This window comes from Calidris pugnax, unplaced genomic scaffold (assembly GCF_001431845.1).
Source record: "Calidris pugnax isolate Ruff unplaced genomic scaffold, ASM143184v1 scaffold41, whole genome shotgun sequence".
In the NCBI taxonomy this organism is placed as follows: Eukaryota; Metazoa; Chordata; class Aves; order Charadriiformes; family Scolopacidae; genus Calidris; species Calidris pugnax.
This window is the reverse complement of record NW_015094509.1, coordinates 26,947,547-26,960,185: the sequence shown is the minus strand read 5'-3', so window position 1 is coordinate 26,960,185 and position 12,639 is coordinate 26,947,547. Positions and strand designations below refer to the sequence as shown.

The following is a 12,639-nucleotide window of genomic DNA, read 5'->3' as shown; positions in this document are numbered from 1 at the left end:
ACTTGTTAATTTTCTTTTAAATGACACAGATGAGAACATAATTTATCAGTCAGATGATTTGCCTGTCTTTGCAGAGTTTTGCAGAAGAAGAATTGATCACATTTGGGAGCTGTTTATAAAAGCTCAGATATTCTTCTTTTTTAAAAATCTATGTTTGAGGAAGATGATTCCAGTACTTTTGAAGTCATTTGTTGAAACCTTCATCGATTTTACTGGGAGCTGAGCCTTTAATTGTGATGGGGCACCACTTCACCTATAGTTGTTTCATTTGAAGGTTGCAAAGTTGGGAAAGGAGTGTTTTCAGGTCTCGGAGAGGATCCTGCCTCTCTCTTGAATTTTATTTCTGTGTGATGCTCCCTTTCTGGGAAAACATGAGCTGGGCTGTAAAGATGATGGAAGTTTTGCCAGGGGGTTCCAGTGTAAGTACACAGGAGCTCGTAGGCTGTATGTGCATCTGAGGAGGAGCCTCTACTTCATCCCCTTCTTCCTCTCAACCTCCCTGAGACAGGGGCTCGTGGTACAAAATTGTACCTAAAGCCATTGAATACAGATTTGGCCAAATACAAGATGATGCTAATGTTTGCATGGGATTCAAAGCACTTTGTGGCTTCCTGAAGTCAGGGAATTTAAAAAAAAAATGAAATCCAGTGCTGTTCCTTTTACAGATACATATTATCTTGGTTGATGCATTACACATGAAATTTATTAATTTGTTTGAGTGGAAAATACTATTTGTGTTACATTGAATATTGCCTAAGCTTTTATATTAGCACTTGCATCACCTGTTTTGAAGCCCTTTAAAAACAGAGATTCTGCTTTTCCCAGCGGTTTATTTCAGTGCTTTGCTGGCCTTAGAGTGAGAACAATTTCCCAATTTGTTCTCCTTTCAGTCTGAGCTTGTGACTGAGCTCATGCAGGAGCGAGTAGAGAGGGGAGCTTGCAGGTTACGTGCCTGGTGTGATGTTTGCCCTCGATAACGTCACTGTCACTGCATTGTCTGATGTCCCTGCACCTCCACAGAAGTGGCACCGAGCCACCATTCAAAGCTATCCAAGCCCACATTTGTTCTGTTTTCTATTGCCTGATTAAATTTTACCCTTTTTGCTTTCAGATTGCTCTTAATTTGTCATTTGGAATTCCGATCCTGCACCGCATAGTTAAAGGTTCTGCTTTTTTACAGCTTCCAGCCTTTTTTCCCCCTTGTGTTTTACTACGGTTCATGTACGTTTTACCTTTGCATCTTCATATTTAACACTCCTCAGTGGAATTAAACGCTTATATTCTGAAGATATCAACTACTCTAATTATTATTGTTAGCCAGTTCATAGGTTAATAAACCAAATATGTAACATTAACCTTTAATGAATCTCTAGCCTGCAGTTTTGGTTTGCAATAATAAAAGTTCTATGTATTACGTGCTCTTTTTTTCTCTCTGAAACAAAATTTTCCTTAACTCCAATTTACCCTTCCTTGAAGCGTGAAGGGGAAGCAAGCGTGGAAGGCGTTCTCAATCAACTGGTCCTGGAGCATCTGCAGTTGGCTCCTCTCCAGTGGGGTGAGTAATGTCAAAACCTATTGATGAGCCTTTCAGAGGATATACTGGCTTGTAAGTTTTGGCAGCGTTGAGAATGATAATGTTTTCATTTACTGGTAATCTCTGATACAGGAGAATTTGCTAGGAATTTTATTTTCCTTTAGATATTTTACTGATGTGAAGTTAAATGTAAAATTGATATCTATTTTATGTTGAGTATCAGTGCTCAGTGCTGGTAAATATGAAGCCTGAGTGCACACTTTTTCCTGTAATTTGCAGTCCTAGTTGTGTTGTATGAGAGGTGGCTGCTACTTAATTTTCCCTTTTGCCTGACAGTGTGGTTTTAAAGGAATTTTTCTAAAATATTTTCATGTGGTATTCTAATACACTTTGTGATATATTTTTTTTTTGTTATTTAGACATTTGCATTACTAACTTTTTAGATGAAGAAAAAGTTCTCATTCTGTGGAGTGAGGAAGAACAATTTCTCTTAATTTTGCCTGTAGAATGATGTTCCAACAGTGAAATATTGAATTAATTTCATTTTGAAGAGTTTTAATGGTGTGACTTCTGTCTGAGGTTCTTAAAAAGGCTTGTTCAGGGGCTTTGGAACATGGTTTATCCCAAACACTTCTCTGGCAGTTTGTTTGATCCCCAACACTTCTGTGGTAGTTACAAGTCTCAGAAAAAAAAACCCAGTTCCTAAGAAAATTGTTTTCAAAGCTTTTGCTTTTAAAGCAAATTTATCGTCCTTAATTAATTTGATGACCTATGGAGAACCAATTGAGAAGAGCATTGATCCGTTAGTATTGTCTGCGTTAACTATTGAAAGAAAAATAACCCCAAACTCTAGTATTTGTGTCTTTAAATGCATGTGTTTTTTCCAAGCCCATGGACCATCCTCAACTCATACGATAAAACGTGTGAGCGCTTTGTTTAGAGATGAGAGGATTAAAACTGGCAATGGTTTAAAGTTGGTTGTTGTAAACATGTTGAGGTTTAACCATGATCATTGGTCCCTGAAATGATGCTTATCTGGCCTCTGTTCTCCAGAGAATTCAAGGGTTTGGTAGCACTTGCTCGTATGATCAACTTTGGCTGCAGTTGCCCTGTTCCTTGTCCATAAATTGAGAAGCTTTGTGTTCGGTGTGTTGTGAGCTCAAACAAGTGGTTTGAGAGTCATCCTCATTCTGCTGAGTGCCTTTGGCCTTCAGCATGTTGTAACCTGGCCTCTGCCTTCGCAAATTTTCCCTTGGTGCTTTTGCATGGGAGATGGCCCTAAGGAGGAAAACTCTAGTCTTTTTCTTCTCATATTTTTTTGGCTTTCTTCTATTTTTCTTTTCCTGCCAACTGTTTTCTTAGTAAAATAGACTTTCAGAGTCATGGGGTTGATTCTGGTACTCCTGCCTAAATGGTGATATTTGTAGGTACTTTGATGCAGTAGTTGGAAAATATGAAGGTAGCACTGATTTACCATGACATCTCATTGCCTGTGGAGCTGGTAATTTCTCCGGCTGTTGCTTAATCCAGTTAAAGAATCCTGTTTATTTTAGTTTTCAGAATGTATGAGCAGAGACAAAACTCTGTAATCTCTGCCTCATAACTGCAGAATCTTTTGAAGCACGATCTCTTGGCTGATTATGACCTACATGTTTATTTTCTGCATTAAATAAAGCAAGGAAAGGGAGATCCTATGGGATATCAAGTACTTGGTTTGCCACAACTTCTATATGGGATCTCCTTTTGGAAAGTTCTGGTGGCACAAAATACTGGGTTTGCAGAAGTGTACTATATTTTTTTGTCTAATATTTCCTCAGTCTGAAATTAGCCTTGCATATATTATTTATTTTTTTATGACCAAAAATATGTCCGTGTAGAAGCTTTAGCTCATTGCGGAGAAAATTGAAAAGGACGTTTTGATTAAATGCCTGATTTTACTTGAAAACAAAAGCAAAAACTTGACATTAAAAACAGTGAAGAAATTTTAGTTTCTTTCAATTAATCTTAACTTGAAATATTCAGCAGTTAAATCTTTGCCAGTTGGTTTCGTGATGTTGCAGCCTGGTAGCCCTACCTGCAGTCATCCTGAGGAAAGCTACTCTGGTCCCTCCAGAACGTGGATCATGGCGATATGGGTTAATTTTGATTTTATTAATGTGTTTGATGGAAGAGGAGTTAAAAGATCGGGGTTTTTTTCAATTAGTAGGTGAGAGTAAGGAATTGTTGGAATGTCTGGACAATCAAGGGGGGGTGTGCGTGTGTACACACATGTATTTAAACAGTGTGATATACTGTCTTTTGGAGTTTAAATTGACTTTTGGTGCCAGAATATATATCCTATTCAACACGTACAAGCATGGCGAAGTGTTATGTGTTTCAAATCATCTAAGATGTAATGTAAGTTCTGTTTTCCCCCTGTGGGCTTGGTTTTTTTTGTTTTGTTTTTTTTGATATTTTGAAGTGATTGACCTTAACTGTCCTGTAAGAATCAGGTCTTTTACTGGTAGTGGTCTGTACTGAGTACCAATAATGAGATAAACTTATGCAAGCTATCTTAAAAATTCTTTAATCATTAACATTTCTACTACTAGAAGAGAACTACAATCTAATACATATATTTTATAAGGCAATAGCCTACAAGTTTTCTTCTCGTCCTGTGTTGTCCAATATTTTGATATCATTGACAAGAAGTTACTTTAAAATTGCTGTAATATAGTAGTCAGATATTTTTTCTTTTAACACCATCACCACAGCCTTACTTTGCTTTGAGTTTTACTTTTCTATACATTAAGTATAACTTGCGTTTTAATATGAACCCTTTAATAGTAGCCATCATGGTAATATAATCTTTGCATAAGTTGGCTGAAAATTTTGCCTCAGTGTTATGCAATAAAATTGATTCTATGATTATTCAGGGCTTTTGCTGTATTAATGGTTACATTGAAGGGTTTACTTTATTATAAGTGCTCACACTGAAACATGAATGAATATTTAACATGGTTTTGATTAAAAAAATGACTGGCTCTTGTTCAAATTTATAAAAGCTGGACTTCAAAATTCCTTTTAGATTTGGCATATTTAATTCATATTAGAGTTAATATTACAGTTCTAAAATTATAAAACCATACTGAAATAATTTTTTATGTAAATTTGACAATCCTGTCCTTTTCTTTCATTAAATGCAAGGCAAAGAGTAGAAAAAGAGTAGAAGTTAGTGGTGTTGAAGTCTTGGGTTGAGGATAAGAAGTCAGCTCTGAAGGTTGTCAGAAACAGGAAAAAAAGTGTCTCTTAGCGAGTGCTGTTGGTTGTGATTTCATATAATTAAATGACTGGGGAAGGGAAAAGTATTTAAAACAGGAGGAATCATAAAAAATATGTCAAAGGCTGGAGTGAGAGTTCTTAATATGTTGTTAAAATTGATTTTAAGATTTAGAACATCTCTGTAAAATGAAGTTGTCTATTAGGCGAGTTAGTAAATCACATGTAATTGAAAAACATAATCTTGCTCAACGCCAGCAAGTTCAATGTTCTCTAAAATTTATGACATTTTCTTTTTACTGCTGGGCAACAAACCAAATGTAGGAATAGATGTGGTTTTAAGGTGAATATATTAATATCATCAAAGCAAGGAAACATTGCCTGCGAAGTTTAATGAGGAGAACCCAGACTCTTCAAAGGCGCGTGTCGAGCGAGTTCTGTGGTTCGATGTGAAAATGAGCCGATGGAGGCGTTTGCGGTCGCTGGCTGCGCGATAATTTATCAGTCTTTATTTGATTTATGTTGCAAGGTTTTGCAAGCAAGCAAAATTCTGAGCCCGAACACTTATCAGTTTGATGGGACTCTCCTGCATTGGATAGCAAAACTATCACAGGTACGAATGCTGGGCATAAAACGTCGCTATTGAACTTGAAATAGAGTGAGTTTGAAATAAACTCTTGATTGAGCCTGGAATAGGCTGGGCCCGGGATATTCCTACGTTCACATGAAACTACTTCTTAAGCAAGAGGTTCTCCACACTTTGTGTGCTCTGTGCAAATTTCACAGCAGAGACCTATTTTATATTCTCCTACATAAAGCAAAATAAACTTCCTTCACTGCCAGCAGTCGCAAGATAAAGACATCTTGTCCTGATATTAGAGAAATTTGTTGTAGGAATTTAGAACTGTAGACAAATCGAACTGTGCTAAATGTTTTAATATATTGGGCAAATATCTAGCTTTTCTTTTTCTGTAGAAAGTAGTGAATAACTGAAAACCAATAATTATACATGAACTCTAAAGACATTTGCAGTAATATTTGAAGGACCAAGCATTGGTAAAGCTTCACCATGGGCAAAGTCCAGAACTAGCGAGTTGTTTCCATTCATGCTTTTTATTTCATTCACTCGTTTCCTTCATTCTTCACTTCTTCCTTCATAATAAACATGAATTTCAACACAGTTTATAACATCTGAATTAATTCTGGATACCTTCCACAATGCAGTAGGTTTCATTTGCTGTAGGTGATTGAAGGGAAAACCAGCAATAGTGTTGCTGAATGGTCTCCAGATTGTAATTAAGAAAAATCATAGTTAGTAACCAAAGTCTTAATTGTTTACATAGAGGTAGGGAATGCTACAGGTTTTTTTGTGGGATCACACAAATTGTTGTTTACTCTGATCATGCAGGCATATTGTACTTAGAAAAAACCTTAAAAACTCAGAATTGAAGGGTAGTTTCCAGTTGTCCCTCACAGATAGTTGGCATCAATAGATGAGGTAGATTTTAAAGTATTTTAAAGTGTTTTATAAGCATATGGTTCCTGACAGCTTGTCTGGAAGTTCTGTCTGGTTAAGTTTCACAAAAGATCTTATGGAAGCATTACTTTAAAAATAAATTATTAAGATAATTTATTGAATGTTTTAGAGAGCACCAAATCAGAATCAATTTCTGCAGCTTATATATTTCATGGATCTCAAAATTAATTACTGAAACTACTCACCCATTTTATTTTGCATTTTCCAGTCTGACCTTAGACCATAATTAAATCTTTCTTTCCACAATCCATGTGATTAACTCTTAGGGACTGCAGCAGTGTCAAATCACCGCATCCTGAACGCAGAGGAAAATAGTTGAAAGTATCTGTTGGTGAGTAGATTGGGAAATGATACCTCTTGAAGTCAGTGTTTTGGATGCCATCTTGACACCCTGATAGTTTGTTGTGCCCAAGGCCCTCATTAAAAAGAGACAGATCTCTGCAGATGTGACCATCATTAAGTTTTGCTTTAGTTGGGCAGTCCTACAATATTGCTCTTTCCCCCATCTTCGAACCTCCAAGGCTGTCTTGGATGTTTCTTCAAAGAATAGTTTTAATGGGGAACTGTAAGGAAGCAGTTTTATTTTCTCTTTTAATAAACAACCTCCTCATGGGGCCCTCCACAGGAGCATGTAGGTTATACAGGTATAAGCTTGGAAATACAGAGAGATCAGATGAATATATGAACATCTGCCTTTCAAATATTTATGGATGTTGTTCTGTTCGTTTATCAAACAAAAGTATTTTGACTGATTTGTATTGTAGACTTACACTAGACTGGCCATTGTCATCATTAGAAAGATGAAACCAAGAGTGTTAGCCAGAAAATATTGAGAGTAAACTGTCTGTAGGGTAGAGAATCACAGGCTGATTCACAGAAAGACCAAAGCTGAGAAACAATCTGGCGGTAAATGGATTTTACTAGGTAACCAACCTTTCCCATCCATTTAGAAAAATCTCCAGGTTTTTCATTTTTATTTTTAAGATGCAAGAGAGGTGGGAACACTTTTGTATCTTAACAGCTTGTGTGCGGGCTGTTTTGCAGGATATTTTGGCAATGTCAAATAAGCAACATGCTTTAGTTACTGGGAAGTGTAAAAGGGACCGGGGTAGTACATTGAAAAAATGGACTAACTTGATAAAACTAGGGCATCTGGCACAAGAATAATGTTCTCACATGTCAAAACATGCTATTGTGTGATATGTTTTGAATCAGCTGTTGTTTCTAATTCCTACTGAAGCCTTGGTTACTCTAAGCTGAGAGGAAAAACTTGTAGAGAAAGGGTTTCGGGCCTAACAGGGCAAGTAATGGTTTCAAAGAAAAAGATGCTAAGCATGAAGAGAGCACCCTAAAGTGAAAATAAAATAAGAAAAACTATTATATAAAGACAGATAGCTTGAGACAAGTTGGGTGCAGTGCCAGTGGTTACTTCATCTTGGGTTTCTGACAGAACTGGTAGCTGAAGCTGCAGGTCTAGCATTTCTAACAAAGCAGTGAGAAGAGACAGGAGGGAAAGTGGAGGAATAAATACGAATGGAGTTGTCTAAGTGTTGGTCTAGGACCAATTTCACCACTGTGAATCATTAGTGATTTTTGCTTAATAAAAGAAAAATGGAAAGCTTTTATGAGGAGGACCACCTGATGTAGTGGGAGGTGTCCCTGCCCATGGCACGGAGTTGGAATTGGATGATCTTTAAGGTCTCTTCTAACCCAAACCATTCAATGATTCTATGAGGAGGAGTAAACTGATAAAATTTGATGATGGCTCAAAGGTAAGCACCACCATCTCTCCAAAAAGAGATCACGCTACTACACAGAATCATGGAATGGTTTGGGTTGGAAGGGACCTTCAAAGATTATCTAGTTGAACCCGTGTCATGGGCAGGGACATCTAGGACACTAGATTAGTTTGCTCAAAGCCCCATCCAACCTGACCTTGAACAATACCAATGACAGAGCATGGACAGGTTCTCAGGGCAACCTGTTCCACTGTCTCACCCTCCTCATTTTAAAGCATTTCTTCTTATGTCCAGTCTAAACCTACCCTCTTTCAGTTTAAAACCCTTTCCATTTGCTCTGTCACTACAGGTCTTAGTCAAAAGTATCTCTTTGCATTTCTTATAATCTCTCAGTCTCGAAAACCCCAGCCCCATAAATGAAATGGCTGAAATGTAGTCCAGAAAAGGTTATCTGTTCTGAAACTAGTAACACAGAAATCTGCTGGAAGTTCAGCTGGCCGAAGGGATTGGAAAGGATTTGATTAAGTGTTACTCTGAGCTACCGGTGTCATTCAGCCATGAGGAAAGGTGTATGTGACGTTTGTCCAAGTCTGTAATGAAATCTCCCATGGGAAACTTCTTGTAGAAGAACTCAAATCAAACCAGAGTAGGAAGAAATAAATTTTTGGAGGTGATCAAAGAATGAAGACTTATTGTTGGGTTTATTCTATGGAGCTACTACACTGAATAAAATTAGATTGGTTCTCGAAAGCTGAGTAAATCTGGCAGGTGACACTGCACTCCTTAGACATCTAATGCAGTCTTGCTTGCTTTGAGTTGCAGCCTCTCTGAGACACATTTCTTTAATTTAGCAAAATCAAGAGTTGACTGATCTCCAGGAATCCATCAGAGGTCCGGGTCTCAAGCAGGGGAAAAAATTTGCTGAAGTAGGGCAGCTTTTAGCATAAAAGCATACTGAATAGAAACTGTCTGTTAATAAGTGCAGTCTAGGTATTTTAAAGACCATTAAGGTTTTCAACGCAATGTTACAGCAGAAATACTGGTGGAGAGGAAAGTCCCGAATAATGGTGTTTAATCGGATACAAAAGGAGAAAAAGAAACAGGAAAATTAACTCATTCAAGCTTCATTCAGGCACGTGTGCCTAATACATTTTGTTACGTTGCGTGAGTGACTTTGTTTTCAATATTTCATTTGCAAAACCATTCTATTTTTAAAGAAAAATAAAAGCCAACTATGCATAGTTTACATCTTTATAGAAATACTGCTTACGATATTTCATTGAGGCCGTAACAGGTGATTGAGGAACACCGTAACAATGATGAATCGTTACACTGCTACAGAAGGTACTTAATTTTCTAGGTTTTGTTAGAAGTAAATTGAATAATAGATTAATTAAACATCCCAATTGAAAAATGAAAAGCTATCGAAATAATTATGAAAATGGGCTACATGTTCAAAATGAGGTAGAAGTGTGAAGATAATTGTAAGGAAGAAGATTGAAGAGACAAAAAAGCTGTCTTGTAAAGCAGCTGGTGAAAAGTATCACTGAATCTGTGGAGAAATAGATTTCTGTTACTTTGGTGGACACAGAAGATACCATTTGAATAAAAATTGAGAAAAATATGATTCAGCTTGTGGACAATTAAAAAAAGAAAAAAGGAAAAAAGATCAGAAGATGTATGTATTAACAAGAGAGGAAAGAAGGATGCTTTGATCAGGCAGGATTTTAATTACCCAGCAATTAAATGAATTGTACAGTTAAGTGTGCAGAGAATGAGAAACGGAAAATATGCTAATTGTAGTGGAAGAATGTTCTGAATAGCCTATGTAGGACAGGTTCAACGTGTAATTGGTTTCGGGCAGTAGGCAAGAAGGGAGGGCTTATTCCAGAACGCGTATTCGGAGCTTTCCTTATCTGGCTTCTGACATTTTTCCAGCTTTTGTTTTATTTCACTTGAAAAAATAATGTATATGCTTGGAACGGAGTGCCATGAATGTTGTTGACTGGATAGTACATCGTCTCAGTAGAAGTGCAAATGTACTCTGTTGTAGTTTGAAGTTTATACATGATCAAGTTCAGTGGAAAGTTTTCCTTTTAATTTGTATTTTCCTAAAAGCAAAATTTTCCAAGTATTTGCAAGTGTTCTTCCCCCACCATGTGTTTTGACTCATAGGTTAAGGCCAACGTGACCTATCATCAGTAGAAGTTGTCTGTCAAATGGCCGTTTAGCAAGGAGGGAAGTTGGTTTAATTTTCAGTGTTCATTCTGAAGCAGTCCTTTATTTCATCAAGAAAGCAGAAGTAAATTAACATCTGTAAAGACCATAAATCCACCTCAATAAGCCTTGTAATACTGAATTAATAGCTTCCAACTGTCAAAACCGCAACAGTACGAGCACAGACCAGAACAGACAGATCTGATGAGGAAATACAAGCTTTGACTGAAGTCCCCTCTCTTGTGTGTTCGCTCCTTTTCTCCTTTTTAGTCTGCCTCTCACAAAATTGGCAGCTAATTTCTATTTTTTTAGCATACGATATTTGATTTTGCCCTCTTATTTTTCTCCATTTTATGATTTTTCTTAACATGTTCCTTCTCCCCATTGTCTCTTTGGTAAAACAATGCCAGCACTTGACTTGATTTTACTTTTGTTTTATTTTGTATATCAGACCTTTGTATTAAATAACTGTAATTTTTTAATTCTTTTTTTTTGAGAAAGGTTTTAGGCCAGAAAGAAGTTAACTTCATTTGATTGACTTGAATCATTAATTGATTGGATTTTACAAAAGAAGCTAGTCAAACAGAAAATCTTTCCTGAGCTGTGATTCTGGGTGCTTATTGACGCTCGGTAGTGAACTTAGACTTTCTATTTTAGTATCCATTTCTTTGTTGAGCAGAAATTCAGGCTCACTTTGATAACATTTCTGATTACCTGTGCATATATTAGAAATTTGTTTTTTGCATCTTGAGATACACAATCGGAGCGGAGCCAATGTGTTCTGTAGGATGGCTCTGTACAAAAGGCTTTCGTTAAAAGATACTCGCATTTTCTATTTTTTCCGTTACTCATTGCATTTTGTATAGTATCATATGAAGTTGTGGCTCAATAATATCAGACACGTACAGAGCTGTTACAGAACTTTTATATCGCGGCCAGACACAAGAGATGAAATGAGGAAGAGTCTTAATTAAAAATGTGAGCGGTATACAGAAAGGGTAAAATGTCTTGGCAGTGTCTGGAATTACCCAGAGAAATAATTGGTTGCCTCGTGAAAACTTCAGGAAAGACAAAAAAGCAGCAGCAGCAATCCTCAATAATTAAAAGGGATAATTACATTTCTGTGCTTTGATAAAACGGTCAACTGTCAGTTATCGGAGTTGTTCAAGCTAAAGGAAAAGCCCAGGTATTCTAAGTGTTGGAGACAATAAATCAGAAACTTTAGAACAGAAACGGGTACCACCAGCCCCGGATAGTGCTGGTTGGAGCCCCCCCAAAACTGGAGCTTGACCCCACGGGGAGGGGTGTCCCCTCGGTGCTGCCTTGTGGGTTCCTTCATGGCATTTAACTCCCAGTAACTACATTCTCTTTTGCTTTATTATCACAGTTTTTCCCATATATGCTTCACTTCCAGAAAGAAAACACACAGTTTTCTCTCACTAATGAAATTACCAAATAGTGGTAGTGAAACAAAAAAAAAAAAAAAAAAAAAAAAACCAAAGTCTTAAGAATGCCTAATGACTGCCTGCCAATACAGCTGAATCCTGCTGGGTAATGGGGGAATGCCTACCATGTAAATATAAAGGGGTTTATTTAGGAGATCCAGTGAGCTGTGAATTATTGCCTAGGTTGTCAAAAAAAAAAAAAAAAAAAAAAAGAAAAATGAGTGAGAAACATAATCTAAGTTTTGAGGTTTGGATGAAAATAAGATCGGTAAACAGCTGTCAGTTGGAGTGAACATCCTGAACTTTGCCTATTAAAGAGGCAAAATGACCTCTTCTGGTTTCCTAGCGACTATAATTTTGTGTAACTTGCTGAAGCAACCAGTGAGTTTCTGAACATCTGTTCCTAATGAAGGTATTAATCAGCAGATTGCTCACTATTCAACAGTTTATTAACTATTTTGTTTAAACAGTTAGGCTGTATTTGAAAGAAATCATTCCTGTTTATGGATACTTAATAGGTAGTGATTTGTATTGTCCACATACTGCTTTGGATTAATCTCATAACACAAAATATACATCTTTGTGTTATTTGATTCAGAAGTAGATTGCAGAAGGTGTCTCAATATAATTTTGTTTGGAGAGCCATTTGTAAACTTATTGAGTTCCGTCTCAGAACCTTGCCGTGAATCGGAATTTCAAGATTAAATTTATTTGTGACTCATTTCCAGCCCTTTTGTTCTCATGTCAATATTGTTCTTTAGTCTAAATAGCTTTTCTCAGTCTCTGGTGTTCGCCTTTTTTTACTCTCGCTCTTTCTTTTGTGCATTTTGAGACAGCAGTCAGCTCTAAATCTCCTAGGCTCCTTGATAGCATACTGGGGGGTTCTTATTGCCCACCCCACAGTTATCT

The 12,639-nt window shown here is 36.9% G+C and overlaps 1 protein-coding gene across 4 annotated transcripts in view; it reads left to right on the top strand.

The window, feature by feature from the left end:
• TRAPPC9 (trafficking protein particle complex 9) overlaps positions 1-12,639 on the top strand; it is a 494,648-nt gene that overhangs the window by 230,785 nt on the left and 251,224 nt on the right. For all 4 annotated transcript variants that reach the window (XM_014965614.1, XM_014965611.1, XM_014965613.1 and 1 more), the window contains one exon: positions 1,465-1,555. In XM_014965614.1, the coding sequence (XP_014821100.1) occupies positions 1,465-1,555 (91 nt within the window). The remainder of the gene's footprint in view (positions 1-1,464; positions 1,556-12,639) is intronic.